The following is a 20,628-nucleotide window of genomic DNA, read 5'->3' on the forward strand; positions in this document are numbered from 1 at the left end:
CTTTGGTGTTTATTTTATCCTCTGATCTTTATTTGATCCTTTGGTGTTTATTTTATCCTCTTATCTCTATTTTATCCTTTGGTGTTTATTTTATCCTCTTATCTCTATTTTATCCTTTGGTGTTTATTTTATCCTCTTATCTCTATTTTATCCTTTGGTGTTTATTTTATCCTCTGATCTCTATTTTATCCTTTGGTGTTTATTTTATCATCTTATCTCTATTTTATCCTTTATTGTTTATTTTATCCTCTGATCTTTATTTTATCCTTTGTTGTTTATTTTATCCTCTGATCTTTATTTTATCCTTTATTGTTTATTTTATCCTCTGATCTTTATTTTATCCTTTATTGTTTATTTTATCCTCTGATCTTTATTTTATCCTTTATTGTTTATTTTATCCTCTGATCTTTATTTTATCCTTTATTGTTTATTTTATCCTCTGATCTTTATTTTATCCTTTATTGTTTATTTTATCCTCTGATCTTTATTTTATCCTTTGGTGTTTATTTTATCCTCTCATCTTTATTTTATCCTTTGGTGTTTATTTTATCCTCTGATCTTTATTTGATCCTTTGGTGTTTATTTTATCCTCTTATCTCTATTGTATCCTTTGGTGTTTATTTTATCCTCTTATCTCTATTTTATCCTTTATTGTTTATTTTATCCTCTGATCTCTATTTTATCCTTTGGTGTTTATTTTATCCTCTTATCTCTATTTTATCCTTTGGTGTTTATTTTATCCTCTGATCTTTATTTTATCCTTTGTTGTTTATTTTATCCTCTGATCTTTATTTTATCCTTTGGTGTTTATTTTATCCTCTTATCTCTATTTTATCCTTTGTTGTTTATTTTATCCTCTGATCTTTATTTTATCCTTTGGTGTTTATTTTATCCTCTGATCTTTATTTTATCCTTTGGTGTTTATTTTATCCTCTTATCTCTATTTTATCCTTTGGTGTTTATTTTATCCTCTTATCTCTATTTTATCCTTTGGTGTTTATTTTATCCTCTTATCTCTATTTTATCCTTTAGTGTTTTTTTTATCCTCTGATCTCTATTTTATCCTTTGGTGTTTATTTTATCCTCTTATCTCTATTTTATCCTTTGGTGTTTATTTTATCCTCTTATCTCTATTTTATCCTTTGGTGTTTATGTTATCCTCTTATCTCTATTTTATCCTTTGATGTTTATTTTATCCTCTGATCTCTATTTTATCCTTTGGTGTTTATTTTATCATCTTATCTCTATTTTATCCTTTATTGTTTATTTTATCCTCTGATCTCTATTTTATCCTTTGGTGTTTATTTTATCCTCTGATCTTTATTTTATCCTTTGGTGTTTATTTTATCATCTTATCTCTATTTTATCCTTTATTGTTTATTTTATCCTCTGATCTCTATTTTATCCTTTGGTGTTTATTTTATCCTCTGATCTTTATTTTATCCTCTGATCTCTATTTGATCCTTTGGTGTTTATTTTATCCTCTTATCTCTATTGTATCCTTCGGTGTTTATTTTATCCTCTTATCTCTATTTTATCCTTTATTGTTTATTTTATCCTCTGATCTCTATTTTATCCTTTGGTGTTTATTTTATCCTCTTATCTCTATTTTATCCTTTGTTGTTTATTTTATCCTCTGATCTTTATTTGATCCTTCGGTGTTTATTTTATCCTCTGATCTTTATTTTATCCTTTGGTGTTTATTTTATCCTCTTATCTCTATTTTATCCTTTGGTGTTTATTTTATCCTCTTATCTCTATTTTATCCTTTGGTGTTTATTTTATCCTCTTATCTCTATTTTATCCTTTGGTGTTTATTTTATCCTCTGATCTCTATTTTATCCTTTGGTGTTTATTTTATCATCTTATCTCTATTTTATCCTTTATTGTTTATTTTATCCTCTGATCTCTATTTTATCCTTTGGTGTTTATTTTATCCTCTGATCTTTATTTTATCCTTTGGTGTTTATTTTATCCTCTGATCTTTATTTGATCCTTTGGTGTTTATTTTATCCTCTTATCTCTATTGTATGCTTTGGTGTTTATTTTATCCTCTTATCTCTATTTTATCCTTTATTGTTTATTTTATCCTCTGATCTCTATTTTATCCTTTGGTGTTTATTTTATCCTCTGATCTTTATTTTATCCTTTGGTGTTTATTTTATCCTCTTATCTCTATTTTATCCTTTGGTGTTTATTTTATCCTCTGATCTTTATTTTATCCTTTGGTGTTTATTTTATCCTCTGATCTTTATTTTATCCTTTGGTGTTTATTTTATCCTCTGATCTTTATTTTATCCTTTGGTGTTTATTTTATCCTCTGATCTCTATTTTATCCTTTGGTGTTTATTTTATCCTCTTATCTCTATTTTATCCTTTGGTGTTTATTTTATCCTCTTATCTCTATTTTATCCTTTGGTGTTTATTTTATCCTCTTATCTCTATTTTATCCTTTGGTGTTTATTTTATCCTCTTATCTCTATTTTATCCTTTGGTGTTTATTTTATCCTCTTATCTCTATTTTATCCTTTGGTGTTTATTTTATCATCTTATCTCTATTTTATCCTTTGGTGTTTATTTTATCCTCTGATCTTTATTTTATCCTTTGGTGTTTATTTTATCCTCTGATCTTTATTTTATCCTTTGGTGTTTATTTTATCCTCTTATCTGTATTTTATCCTTTGGTGTTTATTTTATCCTCTTATCTGTATTTTATCCTTTGGTGTTTATTTTATCCTCTGATCTTTATTTTATCCTTTGGTGTTTATTTTATCCTCTGATCTCTATTTTATCCTTTGGTGTTTATTTTATCCTCTTATCTCTATTTTATCCTTTGGTGTTTATTTTATCCTGTTATCTCTATTTTATCCTTTGGTGTTTATTTTATCATCTTATCTCTATTTTATCCTTTGGTGTTTATTTTATCCTCTTATCTCTATTTGATTCTTTGGTGTTTATTTTATCCTCCGATCTTTATTTTATCCTTTGGTGTTTATTTTATCCTCTTATCTCTATTTTATCCTTTGGTGTTTATTTTATCCTCTGATCTTTATTTGATCCTTTAGTGTTTATTTTATCCTCTGATCTCTAGTTTATTCTTTGAAGTTCATTTTATCCTTCGATTTCTATGTTATCCTTTGGTGTTCATCATTTCCTTTGATCTTTTTTCATCCATCGCTTCACTAAAGTCATCTTTTACTCCCATGTGTCCTAAATGCAACAAAAGCCTCATCAATACAAGAACCAGTCGACAAACACTGAGTGGATTATAATTTATTTCCAGATACCATTTTTATCTTTGTCCCATATATTCATTTATATATTTCTATGTATAGATCTTTGTTTTATACACGTTGACTTCTGCACACACAGGTTTACATCCTTCATCGTTAACAAGACTAAAATGTCACACACAACTTGTTGCCCTCAGATCGTCTACACACACACACACACACACACACCAGGCATCCATTGGTTATATCACATCGACACCAGACTGACTATTACACACATGTACAGCACCTGCTAGACGCACATACACACGCATTTTGGTCAAAGGAAATAAAACGTAGAACTTCCGGGGAAATGTCACGAGCTCGATCCATATTTGGTCTCACGGTGAAGCAACGATGGATCAGGAAAGAAAATACAAAAAAAAGGTCAACACACCTTTTCTATTGCAGGTGAATAACAAGAAATACACACACTTGGTTCCGTCCTTGTATCTCTAACAGTCGTTGACACACACACACACACACACACACACACGCACACACACACACACACACACTTCACAGTGTCAAGAACTCATGAGAAAACAGAATAAAAATAGATTTGGCTTCTGTAACGGATGTAAAAAATACCTGAATCTTTGCTACCAACGAGTGAAGAGACGCGAACAGAAGATAAACTTCAGCTGCTTCCAAAGGTCGAAGGTCAGCCAAGCTCGCTTCCATTTCCCATGATGCATCCTGTCTAACGAGGTCCCCTATTAGGCTTCGCTTCCACTTTTACTTAGCGAAAGGTGGATTTAAAAAAAAAAATAAACCTAATTTGTGGATAAATGTAGTAAAAGTAGCATCAAAAACACAAAATAAATAAGCTATAAACGAGATAAGTCTAGATTACAATAAATAAAAGAGGAAGGTTAGTGACTCCCATCACGTGTTTATCTTTTTTTAATCTGATTTTCTGTCATAAAAATGTGAGCGATGGACGACGGGATGACTCCGGTGGCTGCAGTTACTGAGGCTCCACAGCAGGGGGCGCTTTTGAGCGTCTTTTGGTCAAACCGAGTTGGGGATGATGGTGCTCGTTGGCGTGCGATGGTTGGGTTCTGGTGTGATGCTCTTCTTCAAACGCTGAGAGAAAGACAGAAAGAGAGAGAGAGAGAGTGTTAAAAAAACAACCTTCAGGAAAACTCCAGGCTTGTGGGCCACATCAGGGCCATTTCTTAAACTCCACTGCCCATAATGTACTGCAACGGTTGAGAATGAGCTTGAAAACTCATCCTTTGGTATTTATTGTGTCCTTTGATCTTTGTTTTATCATTTGATCTTTATTTTATCCTTTCATCTTTATTTTATCCTTTGGTATTTATTGTATCCTTTGATCTTTATTTTATTCTTTGATCTTTATTTTTATCCTTTCATCTTTATAGTATCATTTGGTATTTATTTCTATCCTGTCATCTTTATTTTATCCTGTATTTTTTAATTAATCCTATGGTAATTAGTGTATCCTTTGATCTTTATTTTATCCTTTGATCTTTATTTTATCCTTTGATCTTCATTTCATCCTTTAATATTTATTTTATCCTTTGATCTTTGTTTCATCCTTTCATCTGTATTTTATTCTTTGGTATTTATTTCTATCCTGTCATCTTTATTTTATCCTTTAATGTTTATTTCATCCTTTGTTATCTATTGTATCCTTTAATCTTTACTTTATCCTTTAAACTTTATTTTCATCCTTTCATCTTTATTTTCATTCTTTGTAAGTAAGTAAGTAAGTAATATTTATTTATATAGAGCTTTTCGAGACCAGGGTCACAAAGCGCTTAAACAATCAAAACAATACTCAAAAAAGTACATACTTTAAAGATCAAGATAATACTGAGGCATTTATTTCATCCATTGATCTTTTTTTTGTCCTATAATCTTTATTTTTTGTCCTATAATCTTTATTTTTATCCTTTCATCTTTATTTTCATCCTTTCATCTTTATTTGATCCTTTCATCTTTATTTTTATCCTTTGATCTTTATTTTCATCCTTTCATCTGTATTTGATCCTTTCATCTTTATTTTTATCCTTTGATCTTTATTTGATCCTTTCATCTTTATTTTTATCCTATGATCTTTATATTCATCCTTTCATCTTTATTTTTATCCTTTCATCTTTATTTTTATCCTTTCATCTTTATTTTCATCCTTTCATCTTTATTTGATCCTTTCATCTTTATTTGATCCGTTCATCTTTATTTTCATCCTTTCATCTTTATTTGATCCTTTCATCTTTATTTTTATCCTTTCATCTTTATTTTTATCCTTTGATCTTTATTTTCATCCTTTCATCTTTATTTGATCCTTTCATCTTTATTTGATCCTTTCATCTTTATTGTCATCCGTTACAACCTTGTTACTCAAATACTTTTCCCGTCATATTGGAACTCTCTTGACAGGTTCTCAGTAGGAAACAGGTTCTTTGCAGTGAAAACTTGTTCTCGAGTGAGGGTTCGTAGAAAAACCAACACAGTATTATCGAGACAGAAGCTGAGGTTCATCCAAACTTGAGCGACTAATGTGTCTTGATGTGACTTTACTTAACTTAACCTCCTCAGCTCTGACTGTAGCTTCATCACATCCAAGTCAACTTTGGTTCTTTCTTCTCATTCTTCAACTTTGACCTTTGAAACACGTCTGTGTCGTAACAAGTGAATATATTCGCTGCTAGAACTAGAACCAGGTCTGTGAGGTATATATTTATATCGTTTATTTGAATAAAGATGGTATTTTCTCTGCAGTCACATTCGTCTGTGACTCTTGACACGTCAAAACACTCGTTTGGATCAAGTTCAAAGGTCAAGGACTCGGACTAGAACTATTGAATCCATTTTCTCTCGACTCATGAATCTTTGCCATAAATGGTTTGATTCTCGTCTCACTTCTTAATCCCGTTGGTTCTCATCATGACGTGATCGAGGAAGTGAACAAACATCAAAATATTTTGAAGGTTTGCTGCTCGAGTGACCAGAAGGTTGAGCCTCAAGCTTTTCAAGCTTTTCAAGCTTTTCAAGGTTTTCTGCTTTGATCCTGATTCCAGTCATGAGTTCACATCATTTCACAGAAATAAATCCTGCGGCTGCAGAGTTTAATCAAGACGGTCAAGAGAGAACATCATGGCTGGATATATATATATATATATTTTAAATAACTTTTGTCATTTCTACTATATACTTTTGTGATTGCCATCTATTGATCACAGATATTTGATATTAGAATGTACTAGTATTAATGTATGAACGATTACGCTTCAAAACATGGTTGGAACTGGAAAAAAATAGGATTAAAAACTAAAACAAAGGATTTTATATATGAAATCTTAATGTTTTTTTCAAAGGTATTTTAATTTGGAAATAAAAAATCCAAATATTCCATCTTCCTTTTATCTCTTCAACTCTTGCTTTTATTCCTCCTTTTCTTCCCTTTTCTTCCACATTCACTTGAATTGATAAAACTCTTTAACTCATGTTTCAACTCCTTATACTTTGAACTTCAGGTACTTGAATTTATTCACACCTAAAACTTCATTCGACTTTAAAAACACTTTTGTCTACTTCTACTAATAATACCACTACTTTACTACTTATTATACTAATTATACTTCTATTTCTACTGCTTATACTTATACTACTAATTTGACTACTAATTCTACTACTAATTCTACTACTACTTCTACTGATTCTACTACTATTTCTACTACTAATTCTACTACTACTTCTACTGATTCTACTACTAATTCTACTACTACTTCTACTGATTCTACTACTATTTCTACTAATAATTCTACTACTACTTCTACTACTAATTATACCACTAATTTTACTGATTCTACTACTACTTCTACTACTACTTCTACTACTAATTATACTAGTAGTTATACTGATTATACTACTACTTCTACTACTACTTCTACTACTACTTCTACTACTACTTCTACTACTACTTCTACTGATTCTACTACTACTTCTACTACTAATTCAACTACTACTTCTACTGATTCTAATACTACTTCTACTACTACTACTTCTACTTCTACTACTATTATTACTACTACTTCTACTTCTACTACTAATTATACTACTACTTCTACATTTACTATTACTTATTCTACTACTAATTCTACTTCTACTAGAGAATATTCCTGCATATAAGAGAAGGAACAGTGTTGCACCTCTTTCAGTGACCCCGTGGTCTTCATAGTCAAGTGGTAGACCATGTACAGGGGCACACAGGCGAAGGAGGAAACCCCGATGAAGTAGCCCACCACGGTGGACCAGTACGGGTACTGGTAATCAAACAGCTTGATGTCTGGAGGGAAGGCCAGGAAACTGCAGATGATGAACTGAGGAGGAAAATAAAACAAGTTCTTTAACATCCAGAGCTGAGATTTAAAAGACAAAACAATCATTTATATCCTGTTTTGTACCTTATTTTGTTGCTGCTTCCTGTTCTGACCCGTGATTTTAACTTGTCGACATCGAGTCTCATCACTGGATTATTCTGATCCCTCATTTCTTGTGCTACTGAAACCGGTTTCCTGATTTTGTCCATGCTTTTTGTTGCTCAAAAGAGTTTTTAGTTTGTCGGTGCGAGTCCTATCTTCAGCCGTATCGCTGCCTCATGCTTTACTTTCGTTTATTTATCTTAAATTGCTGCACATATCGGATTATTTTCTATTAAAGAACGTGGCCTTTCGGATTACACTCGTGTTTGTGTTTCCACTATTGGGGTCTTCTGACTCTCCGCACCCGTGACAGGCGTTTAATTGAATAAATGGGTCAAAATAACACGGTTAAAATCTCGCCCCCATTTCCTGAACCAGCTTTTCAAAATAAATGTATGTGGTTTTAGCCTGTGGAAGAATGGGACTTGGCGCTTTTATTTTGAAATTATTTTGACATCCTGTTAAAGATCCAGAGTTTAAGGAAGTGAGGATGCATTTAGAGAAGCAGATTAAAGTTAGGAAAGTATGAGTTAAATATCCAAGTCTTGTGAAGACAAGACTCAAAGTGACAGCAGGTCCGTCAAGGTCGACTCACCATCAGAAAGACGGGGCAGATGGTGAACCAGCAGACCCTCCAGAAGATCCCCGGGTAGAAACCCAGCATGAGGTAGCAGTTGTCACAGAAGCGTTTGGTACCTAAAAACACCACATGAATGGTAACAAATCACAACAAAAGTTGGTTTCATCGGCATCAGAGAGCAGAACCCACCGTAGAACCAGGAGACGGCGACGACCTCCAGCAGCACCACCGTGATGACAGCCGGACCCGTCGCGTATTCCTCGAACAACTTGATCACGAACGCTCCGCCCTGCAGACGCCAGAACACCAATGTTAGGAAAATACAGGGTTTATAATTCTTATAAATCATGATAGATAAGAGAAAAAAAACTGTTTTATTATAATTATTATTATTATTAAACCCGTGGTATCAACATCAAGTGTAAAAGTTACACGGATAATACCTAATAACCAATAAAAATCAAAAAAATAATTTTGAATTTATACATGGTTTAAAATATTCTTAAGTAGTATAACTCCGAGCCACGCAGAGTAATACTACTGTGTACTCGAGGTGCTGCTTTGTAGTTTACCAACACTTTTGACAGATTTTGGAGGTGCTTGTAACACAATAAATGGTTCAAGGTCAGGGGGTAATACCAGAATTAACACTTGGGGCTTATAATGCGCACTTTCGTTTTGGTAGAGAATTAAAGGATTTGAAGTGCGCCGTATAGTCCAAAAAATACGGTGTATAAAGTGAGGTGATTTATCCTTCATGTATGACTATAATCTAGTACCCATTTGAAGTGTGTCTACGAGAATAAATAATTCTGTCTGATAACTACTGGAAGGGCTTTGCTGTAATGGGATTAGGAGGTGTTTGAAAGGAGAACCCTCTAATGATTATGGAGCGCAACTGTGTAACCTTTTAGACGATAATTGACACCAATAGTGTGAGTAATTTGGTTATTTTTAAACGTATTTATTTACTCAATTTGGCCTAAAAATCCTAGTTTATATAGACGAGAGGCGAAGGACACCCTGAAGAGAAATTCAGTCTGTTGCAGGACACACAAAGACACACAAAGACACACAACCATTCAGACACACTCTCACACCTACAGACAATTTCCCCAATTAACCTCTGTATGTTTTTGGACTATGGGAGGAAACTGGAGTTCCCTGAATTATTTCCCGTTATATTTAATTCTGTTTTTATTTAGTCATTTTGACACAGCATGTTCAAAAAACTTCCTAAAAAACTGGATTATTGTTAATTTATTGCAAAAATCCTGCTGAATAAAATCAGAAGACGCTTCCATCTTTGATCCGATCGAAAACCTTCTCCTGATCTCCTCGTACAAACTAAACTGGCCTCGGAGAGAACGTTTCGCACGGTGACCCGACGACAGATCAAGAGATGTCGTCGATAAAGTGTGCTAATATTTTTATAAAGAGAAAAGAGCAAATGTGTCGCAACGGTTCACCGTCATCGTCCCGGACTGTGCAACGTGACCTTTTGAAATAATTATTTAAACCTTTCATGCGTCATTTCATGAAGCGGCTTTACATCACGATCGACGAGTGAGGTCACAGTCCTGATCCTTCGTAAGATCACGGTGATCCTTCGTAAGATCACGACGTCTGCAGCTCCTTCTTGTGATGCAAGCAGCAGTTCAACTCCTTAAAACTCACACAGTAGATCGTTTAGCCGTCGTTGGCTGAACTAAATGTTGATTTAACAAACTTTAAGTATTAGAGTGATTGTGATATTGTCTTATCCTGTTGTCCTTTCGATCTATTTATTCCTGTGTTTATCCTCTTTCAACAAACACTCCCATCAAGTTCCTTCAACATCAAGTTTACTCTTTGAGGAAGTCCCTGTTGACGTCTGTTGCTAATCTTATCTTAAACATCTTTATATGTCACCGTGTCAACATGAACGTCAACCTTCAACCACCAGGTCCACATGAAGTTATTTGCTGGATAAATATTAGTTAATGAAACTTAATAGAATAGAAAAGCTAATATTTGTGTTATTTGCTTATATTATTCATTAAAGTTCATCTTTAATTTGTTTGTGTGCATCATAATGCTAACAGAAATTCAGTTAGTCATGACTTTTGACTTTTAACATTTGACTTCTTATTCGATACTCTTGGGGGCCACAAACAAATGAGTTGGCGGGTTTGATTTGGCCCCGGGGCCTTGAGTTTGTACCTTATTGTATTGGCAATAGAGCTTCTTTGACACTTGAACTTTTTTTTTTTAAATGTCCGACACACAACAAATTGTTGATTTTATCAAGTCTATACTTAAAATTCCTATATTTAAACTTTAAATATTTAAGATGCATTTCGCTATAAAATACCTGGATATATACTGGATATATATGTACTGGATATATATAAATAAACATAAACAAATGAAAGCAGTAACGACTTCGCCAAGAGTCATGTGGTCTGTAAATTCTGCATCTTCAGAGTCAAGTACTGGACAATACTACAAATGTATACTTGTTACAATAGCAGTACACTGTATTGTATCTCCTAATTATTGCCAATACACACTCATAGTAATCATGTCATGATGTTAAACCTCACACAAGCTAAAGTTAAAAAAGTTCAAAGTACCAAATTAAATGAAATTCAAAAATCGAATCAGGAAGTTCACTTTTACAATACATGTTTGACGGACACATAAATACAGTTAAATCATGACAGCCAAAACGACAAGAGTTGAACTTGACATCAAGTAAATGTATTTTTTTCCAACTCACATATGTGATGGTGGTGAGGGCCCCCAGGAACACGGTGAGCACCAGCGCGAAGGTGAACCACTCTCGTCGTTTGACGAAGATGTTTGGATACTCATCTATGAAGGCCGTGATCATTCCCTCCAACCCTGCAAACTGGAGACGGATCGGGTTCAATAAACAACTCCATTGTATTTTTGTTTTTCTTGTCGGAACACGAGCAAACAAGCAGCTGTCTGTAATATCCTTAGTCATAAAAATCCGGTGGACGGCCGCCGTTATTCCCGATTCAACGCTGATTATCAGCGTTTGATAAGAAGCTTCAGGGCCCGGTGAGATCAACAGACAAACGGGATATGAAAGTCCTATCGTAGATAATACCTGGCACCTCCTCGCAGTAGACACACACCGATATTTGTTGGTACACGACTTAAAATGTACAGTGACTTTAAGAACGCGTCTCATTCTAATCTCTCTATTTTTGTTCATCTGATCCATGCAGACTGTTTAATCAAAGCTATATGAATTATAAAATGATAACCTTTTATTTGACATTGAACAAAGACAGAGAACAATTGTTTTCCTCCAACACTTCCAGGGCTGCAAAATATCAGGTCACAGCAGAAAATGGCCAAAGAGCTGCAACATGAGACCCTTGCTATACAGGGTTGCTACAGCTAGAGGAAAATTTACATTAATCAATTGGTGCCAAAGCAGGATTAGAAAAACAATTCTTGCACAAGATACTCGACAAATTTAGCCACGAAGAAAAATGTTGGAGGATTTTCAATCAACAAACACTTTACCATGTTCCCCGGAGCAAATGTCTCTTTTAGAAGTTACTTAATGAAAAATGTGATGTGAATCTGCTCTTTATTAGTTCCGCTGTTTTGATTGTACCTCAATAAACCGTCTTTAAATTAATTAAAAAATAAATAAGTGATGATTTTCAGTTCATCTAGAACTTCTGCTTTGATTTAACTAGGGCTCGTTTTTACATTCGTGAATCTAATGAATTGAATTCCTTTTCAGGACTTTAAGGTTATGTGGGAAACGGTGTCAATCCGAGGACTAACCGTGCTGTCCAGACCCAGCATGATGATCATGAGGAAGAAGATGATGGAGAAGAAGGTGGCCGCAGGCATGGTGGACAGAGCCTCGGCGAAGATGATGAACAGCAGACTTGGACCTGTTGAAGATGAAAATACAGTTTTTTTAATGTCATTTAAAAAAATAATTGAAAACTGTATAAAAAAGTATCTGAACTATTTAAACACATTATAAGTTCAAACCACAGGGAATTTTCAGATAAATTTGTACTTAAATGTAAAGAAAAATGCTGTTGAATAACATTTTATGTTTCATTTAGAACACTTTCAACGCAAGAAACACATTTTCAAATCATTCATTTACTGTCAATAAAATACTTTAACGGCACCGCAGGGGCTGAAGCCTGTCCCAGCTACTCGGGGCAGGGTGTAGAACTCACAAACACATGTGTGCTCCGATGGATGATTAAAGAGTTTTCAACTAAGCTCTGTTTGTTTATGGGCTTTGAAAGGAAACCAGAGTTTATCGTTCGATACCTGAATCCTTGGCGACCTCGTGCACTTCCATGTTCCTCATCTGCGCCATGTACCCCAGCACGGAGAAGATCACGAACCCCGATATAAAACTAGTGAAGCAGTTGACGAAGCTGGTGATCAGAGCGTCCCTGGAGAGCAGGAGAAGCTGGATTCGTCTTCGAGCGCGGAACAAAGTCTGAGACCATCTGGTTGAGAGTGTCTCACTTGTAGCAGTTGTTGTGGAAAGGGTTGTAGCTGGCGAAGGCGAGGAGGACGCCGAAGCCGGGACCCAGAGAGAAGAAGATCTGAGCCGCTGCGTCGATCCACACCTTGAACGTCGAGAAGAAAAATTATGAATGAGAAACAAAACAAATAAACAACACGAGTCGTTTTTGTTTTGTTACCGGAACACTTCGTAGCTTTTCCCAGTCAGGCCGGAGATAGTAGACGACTCCCTTCCAGGCGCCAGGAAGAGTTGCCCCGCGGACCAGCAGAATCAGAATCACCATGTAAGGGAAGGTCGCCGTGACCCAGACCACCTGTGGTGGAGAGAGAAACAGGTTCGGATCACATGGTTTCGCACGGAGATCCGTTTAAAATAGACGTAAAAAACGACCGTTTCATGAACTTTCCTGTTTTATAAACTTGCTTCACTCGCGCTTAAGATTCTGATCTTTTGGGAATTAGAACAGACTTTCAGAGCTTACGTGGCAAAAGGTTGTCGTTCCGTGGATCTGGAAACTAAACTCGTTGCTTCTTGGTCATGAAGTGATAAAAGTGAGTTTAAATTTAACAAAACCTACTCTGTGGACAATGCAAGATCACTTCATCAACTAAATCGGACTCACATAAACTACACCAGACAAATAATGACAGTTGGACAATTGCTCTTTATGTGGAAATTCTACATTTTTTAATGCATTATATAGGAGCTCCTTAATGTGTTTTTTTTTTATGTTTCTCTGCCAAGGAGCTTGTTTTGATCATCAGCGTTCATCTGTCTATTGGCAAAAAAGGAAAAATGTTGTTACATTTTAACGATAATTGGAACAAGATCCTGAATACAACCTGAATCCTCAACTCTTTTGAAGGATTCATCGTTGTGTGGAGAGATAGAAGAGCCATTTTATTCACTCACTGATCTCAACTTTAAACACTTGAAAAGGCGTCAAATTGTATCGATAAAATAAATGTATTGGTGTGAACGTTTTTGATGAATATAAAAGTCTGTGTGGAAAGAGGGACGTATTAAACGCACCTTGCCAGAAGTCTTGACTCCCTTCCAGATGGTGAAGAAGACGATGATGAGGATGAGGAGCAGACAGAGGGCCAGCTGCCAGCTGATGGAGCCCACCTCATCCAGACCGGAGGCGAGGTGGATCTGCAGCACTCGTCGCCTGGAAGAGCAAAATGAAGAGCTGAAGCGTGGAGAGGTGAGAATATGGAGTCTTTCCGAAATATCTGAAGGAAACTAGAGTCACAAAGTCAAAAGGAAACTGACGGGGAGTGAATGGACGAAAAAAAATATGACCCATTTTTCATGATGAAAAGAGACCTCATGATGTTCTGATGATGTTTCACTGTGTACATTATTATCTTATTTTATAAATACTCAAACATATACATTTAATTGTATCATGATTTTAAGTGTTGTTGTTTGTGTTGTTTTTGTCAAGTGGACAGATTTTGGGGAAATAAAAAAAAAAAAAAGGAAAACCCTGACCGGATCGTGGAATCGGCATAATGATTAAAAAGGCAAAGTTTGACAAGAAATATAACAAAAGGTTTTCGTGTGAAAAAACAGAACAATGGAGTCCAGTGGTAAGAAAGTGTCAAGTAATGATGACCTGTTATTACTAGGAAATAGAAAAAATAAACTATAAACGAAAACAGGAAGTATCGGCTTCAGGCTGAACGATGGTATTTGTGTCTCTTAGCAAAACTCTGTTCAGTGACTTAAACAGACGATCTTTGCTGAAGTTGACAAAAAATTTACGGAGAAAAATGTCTTCATCCTTTTAAAGTTAAATAAATAAATAACCTTTGTAACGAAAAAACAAAGCACTTAAACAACAGAACAATACACAGTTAAAATAAATACTTTGAAAGGCCAAGACATCATAGAGACAAACAAAAATGGTCCAAGATAAAAAGAAAAAGCACAAATAAAAGTAAGTCAGTAAGTAAAAAAGTAATATTTGTAGAGCGCTTTTCTAGACAAAGTGTCTTCAGATGTTTCTCAAAGGAGTCAGTAGATCATCAAACACAGAGATGGTTCCAAAGCTTAGGAGCAACAGTCTGGAAGGATTTCTCTCCTCTGGTCCTGAAGCGTGTTCAGGAACCATCAGTAGATTCTGATCCACAGACCTCAGAGCCCGAGCTGGGGTGTAAGGCTGGATCAGATCACTGATGGAAGGTCTGACCATGAATAGATCTTAATCGGAGAAATGTGAGTTCTCCTACTAGAGGGTAGAAAGTAGATGAATGTTCATGTATGTATGGTGACCTATAAAGATATAAGTGTGTGAAATAAGGTAAATAAAATATAGTACGTAAGTCATCAATTATACAGACTTCCAATAAGTGTAAGGAATTTGATGGTAGAACGAAAATACATTTTTTGCATTTGACTACTTCCTGTTTGAATAGTCTACAATTTGTTCACGACCAAAAGGACTTGAACTCAATCACACAAGGGCCCATCTCATTTTTAACACTTTTGATTTAGGTTTTCTTTTGTATTTTGTCTCCTCACAACAACCTCCATATACAACGTTGCTCATCAGGACCGACCCCTGCTTCACCACCAGGTGACCATGAGGTCCACCTCAACTCTTCTTCACCTCCTCACCAGACTGGTTTTGCACTCACAGGTAAAACTCCTCCCCGGGCGACGTGGATTCATTAGACCACGAGATGTTGAGGTCAGTGTGCAAGTATTCCTGACAGGTGGGTGTGTTCCATGTGTTGTTACAGGTGGTCCAGGGAAGGGTGGACTGGAAAGATGAGAAGAGGTAATAGAGGGCCCAGGCCATGATGGTGTTGTAGTAGAAGGATATGTAGAGGCACAATATGCAGATGGCATAACCTATACCTGGAAGCAGAAAGACACGGATTAAGAAACACTTAAGTCGTCGTCAAAGTCACATCTTCACGAGGACGATTTGACTTTTCCAGTCACTCACTGGAACAGGAGGCAGCAGGCGGAGGTTTTTTTCCAATTCAACTTTCTGCTCCGAGTGAGTGACATTTAAAAACAACAAACATTTACATGCTATCAAATTTCACAGAATCTGGCATTTGGCGAGGAAATGTGACGATTTCCATAACAGAGACTAGGAAGGCCTTCCTTGATGTTCAAGATGCTCTTCAACCAAAAGATGGATTTTTTTTTTAATCGCACCAACTTGTGGCTCAATAAACTTCCTTTTGAACAAGAGTTTCTATTAACTTCTTTGACTTCCTCTTCGGGTACCTTTGAATATGGGGCAGACGTACTTCCAGATGGAGATACAGCCACTGCGGTGATACTGGCCGAGGGCCAGCTCCATGTAGAAGAGAGGCACGCCCCCGAAAATAGCCATCAGAAGGTAGGGGATCAGGAAGGCACCTGTGGGGGAGACAAAGATTTTAGACGTTAAAGAAACCCACATGATTTCACTTATATATCATAGACACGGACGGTTCGCTCACAATAGATTAATGTTCATGTTAAAATGTTATAAAGACGTCAGCGTTAAAGATAATATGAGAGACTGAGATAATGGACGTCAACAATATGATGAAAACTGGAATTTGTTTGAACAAACTGAGATAACTGAGATAAATTGACCCACAAAGAATACATGGAAAGTATCGTGTGATAATAGCAAATATACATTTTGTTTTCCCGCGACTAGAACTGCTAAAAGATTCTGTCTTTTTGTGGGATAAATTGTGTTAACTTCTGATATAATAAAAGGAAAGTTAGACACTTGTTGTGTTATCAGTTTTATCTTGACCTTTAAAGTTCATACTTTATTGAATATTGTTTTGATTGTTTAAGCGCTTTGTGACCCTGGTCTAGAAAAGCGCTATATAAATAAAAATTACTTACTTACTTACACGTAAAATCACGAGGGACCTTATACTCAAACGACATTTTTTGAAAATTTTCACTTTTTTAAAGAAGAAATATGAAGTAGAAATAAAAGAATATGTGGAAATAAAAGAATATTCTGTCTTTGCAGATATCCACATGCGAGCTGCTGTCACAAAAGTCAAGATAAGGTTTGATAGAGCGTCTGTGCACGAGATATCTCATGATGAGTGACTGCTGCGGTTTGCATTAAAATGAAAAAAAAGAAGTCACAATTAATACTGTTGCCGCGATCAAGTGTCCCTCGGGGGCCGACGCAGAACACAGGAAATTGCGAAAAATGTATTATTGCAAATTCAATAAAAAGCCAGGAGGGAGGCCCCGGTCGCCCCCGGAGATGGTGTTGTGTTTGGAGCCGGGCCAACGTCGCACAACGACAGTTGTAATATACAAGATTTTCTCCTAATAACAGATGTTAATGCTTAATCAAATGTTTTCACTTCTTGTAATAACAATAATAAACGCCTGCTCCAGGGTACGGATGAGAATGGGTTTTAGTGGGGGAGTTCAAAGGTCACGAAGAAGGAAGTTTTGCGAGGGACTCTCCATCCCGGTCCGGCCTCCTCACCTCCTCCGTTCTGGTAGCAGATGTAAGGGAACCGCCACACGTTTCCCAGGTCGACAGCGTAGCCGATCACCGAGAGCAGGAAGTCCATCTTTTTGCTCCAGGTCTCCCTCTCGTAGTCCACGTTGGTCTGCTGGACCACAACGGTCTTGGGTGGCTCCGCCGGCGACGAGGAGGACCCCCCCCCTCCTCCTCCGGAGTCTGGACCTGCAGGGGAGGCTCCGTTCCCGGGCGACTCGGTGGATGAGTCCAGAGTAGACTTCGTGAAACCGTTGGAAAACTGCTGGTCGAAGCTCTTCAGTCTCTTGTTGGCCAGAAGTCGACCGTTCTCCTGGTCCACTGCCTCCTCCCCGGCCGTCACCTCGTCGCCGTCTCTGTCCTTCTGCTCGCCGTTGTCCGTCAGCACGCTGGTCATCATCATGCCCGGCGCTTCCATCGTGGTGTCTGTTGGTGTCGTTGGTTAGAAGTGAAGAAGGGACGGAGGCGAGGTGGTGATAACGACTGGTACGTTGCCCATTAGGTGGATATCGAAGGAGATTTTACTGGGTTTGTTTAACAGTTAAAAGCTCTTAATCCTCTCCATCAACCGCCGGTGTTTGTAGATAATCTAAAAGAGAAAAACAAACAGAAATGAACAGGAAAAAACTACTTAATATCAGCCATATTTATACAGCATTTAAAGAAACAGTTTGGAATACTTTCATGACTTATGAAGATAAGTACATATGAACACTGTTGATCAAAAGTAAAGTCAATTTAAAACAAATATATTGATTCACAGAATAAGTTGAGTGTGATGGAAAAAAAAAGGATTAACATATTTAAACTTGCAGAAAAACTTTTTCTCTAAATTAAGCAATTCTTAGACCTGCAATTGAATTTTAGGAGTTATTATCTTTATAAAGAAACTAAATATTGACATGGTTATGGTTTCAATCTCAGTTTCAGTTGTAACATTCTAAACAAGAATCCGATTTTTTGTCGATTTGCAGTTCATTTTCCAGTTACTGATCATCATAAAGTAACTACTAGTGCTAACTAACTTATACTTTTCTATCATCACATTAACTAGTGCTCTTGCTTTATAGAGTTTATCTTATTTTAAAGTTTGTTTGCAATATGATCTTTTTTGTGTCGTTCTTCTTGTGCTGGAGTTGTCGGGTAAAAAAACGATGGTAGGTCACACCCTGAAGCGAACATTGACGGCTCTGGTAAATCGTATAATACTTTTTAAATTCATGTGTTAACTTACATCGTTTTATATAAAACTGATTGGACAAAAAGAAGAAAGAGAAAAGCAACATTTACCCCTGCTGGTGAAAAATAAATGTTGCAACAACACAGAAGAACTTAAACTGCATCTGTTCAAACAATAAATGATTTTATGAAAACTTATTCTCGGATCAATCTTTTTATCTTTAATAATGAATAAAAAAATAAACAATTCAGGACTTTTTTCAGCAATATTTGGTTAGATTAAAGATCAATTAATTATAGATTGTTATAAAATACTACCTGCATATTTTTCAAATCTATTTCAAACACAAAATTCTACATCAGGTTGGCAACTAATAGTTCAACAATATAACGGTAATGCTTCTAATTTTACAAAGAGCAGCCGATCATGAAATGAACAAGTAAGTAAGTAAGTAATTGTTGTTTGTATAGCGCTTTTCCAGACCAGGGTCACAAAGCGCTTAAACAATCATAACAATATTCACAATAATCTGCTCAAAATCAAGATACAACTTAATCTTCAGCTCACATAAAACTACATAGAAAAACCCTTTTAACAACAACAACACATACTTTCACAAAAGCAAAAGATGCATTTAAATGAATACACAATCTATAAAAGAGTCACTTTTCATACTCAGATTCAAAGCATACGCAACACTTTCACGCAAATCTTGTGTATTACCTTTCAGTCTAGAAGAGCAGCAGCAAATAAACCAGAGAAAACTTCAAAGAATCCTGTGGTTTTGGTGAAAAGTTGCCAGAGGAGAGCGAACACTAGCGGACACCCTGTTGCCCATTCAGCTCTTTAACTGCTCATTTTCCCTCTCCCTCTCTTTCTCCGTCGCTCCACTGTTGTCTCTCGCTCACCCACTTGCAAGCGCTCACACACACACACACACACACACACACACACACACACACACACACACACACACACACACACACACACACACACACACACACACACACACACACACACACACACACACACACACACACACACACACACACAGTTGAACAGAGGTGAACGCACACACTCTTGGAGCCATCTTTCAAGTTGGATCATTTATTTGTGTTTGTGTTACGAGTTAAAAGAAATTCTGACACCTGCTGATATCTTCTGTTGTGTGTCCTTTACACACAATCTTTCACACTCAAACACTTTCAAGTTCCTGCCTTAATTGCTTACTTACTTTACCTCACTGACCTCATTTTCCTCACTTTATGATTCCAGATTAGATCGTCCGATATAAAGGAATGTTTTCCCTTCAAGGTTAATGTTTAATCCATAATGATGATAAATTATACTAAGATATATTAAGAAAACATTTCAGATTTGTTTTTTTTTTCCAAGACCACAGGTGGAGATTTTCTCACACAAGCCGGCGTTAAATACACACAAGGCTGATTTAAAGTACCCAGAGTAATCAAACCATATTTTTACCGTAATATTATAAAAGTCAATCATGATAACATTGTTGTGTAAGACTATAAAGTTCAGGCTACGTAGTAAAATTAAACTGTGTGGGAAGTTATGACTTTGTAAAGTCCAGTATCTTATTTATGTTTTGGGCACAAAACAAATATAAATTGTTTCAAATAAATATTACCTACATTAGATGTATTTTTTTTAAGCTATCAGAAACTTTTAAGCATTTGAAATAATGCAAAATACATTGCCAGCAGGGGGCAGTGGCACTTCTGAACTCACTTGCACAACCCAGTAGAAAGTCGCTCTCGATCAGTCGTGTAAAAATCAAACAAAACATACATTTACAGAATCCTCGGTGACCAGAAATACCTCCAAAGAGAAGACAAGTTTGTGAGAGATCGATATTTCCACCTAGCAACATGCACATGCTAACTTCAAGCTAATGTTTAATTTAATAATAACTAGTTTCTCCATCATCTTTACTATGAGAAAAACTATTTCCGTCACGCAGAAAAATTGGGTGTTGGAGAGAGAACGTGGAGTCAAGTTGAGGGGTCGAGAAAGAGCCTCGGATCATAGATACTCATGTACCTCGACCCATAATTAGGTGGAGCAGATGGAAAAAAAAGTGTCCTCCGAGGTAGTG

At 36.0% G+C, this 20,628-nt stretch overlaps 1 protein-coding gene across 1 annotated transcript; it reads right to left on the reverse strand.

The window, feature by feature from the left end:
• Nucleotides 1–3,255: 3,255 nt before the first annotated feature.
• slc6a4a (solute carrier family 6 member 4a) lies at nt 3,256–19,364 on the reverse strand. Its single transcript, XM_087795652.1, has 14 exons — nt 19,233–19,364; nt 17,315–17,918; nt 16,084–16,218; nt 15,480–15,702; nt 13,867–14,005; nt 13,013–13,147; nt 12,834–12,937; nt 12,630–12,757; nt 12,120–12,232; nt 11,068–11,199; nt 8,496–8,595; nt 8,322–8,422; nt 7,454–7,624; nt 3,256–4,361 (listed from the first exon to the last, which is right to left on the reverse strand). The coding sequence occupies exons 2-14, from the start codon at nt 17,745–17,747 to the stop codon at nt 4,287–4,289; spliced, it is 1,989 nt and encodes a 662-aa protein (XP_087651778.1). The 5' UTR covers nt 17,748–17,918; nt 19,233–19,364; the 3' UTR covers nt 3,256–4,286.
• Nucleotides 19,365–20,628: the final 1,264 nt, after the last annotated feature.

The sequence above is a fragment of the Callionymus lyra genome, chromosome 7, assembly GCF_982586985.1.
Source record: "Callionymus lyra chromosome 7, fCalLyr1.hap1.1, whole genome shotgun sequence".
Taxonomy (NCBI): domain Eukaryota; kingdom Metazoa; phylum Chordata; class Actinopteri; order Syngnathiformes; family Callionymidae; genus Callionymus; species Callionymus lyra.

Excerpts from the sequence above, each read along its gene's own strand:
- slc6a4a (XM_087795652.1), bottom strand. The coding sequence starts at position 17,747 with ATGGAAGCGCCGGGCATGATGATGACCAGCGTGCTGACGGACAACGGC. Across the intron at positions 15,703-16,083 it reads CGTCTGCCCCATATTCAAAG|GTATAGGTTATGCCATCTGC; the intron begins GTACCCGAAGAG and ends TTCTGCTTCCAG. Across the intron at positions 11,200-12,119 it reads TGCTGGGTCTGGACAGCACG|TTTGCAGGGTTGGAGGGAAT; the intron begins GTTAGTCCTCGG and ends ATCCGTCTCCAG.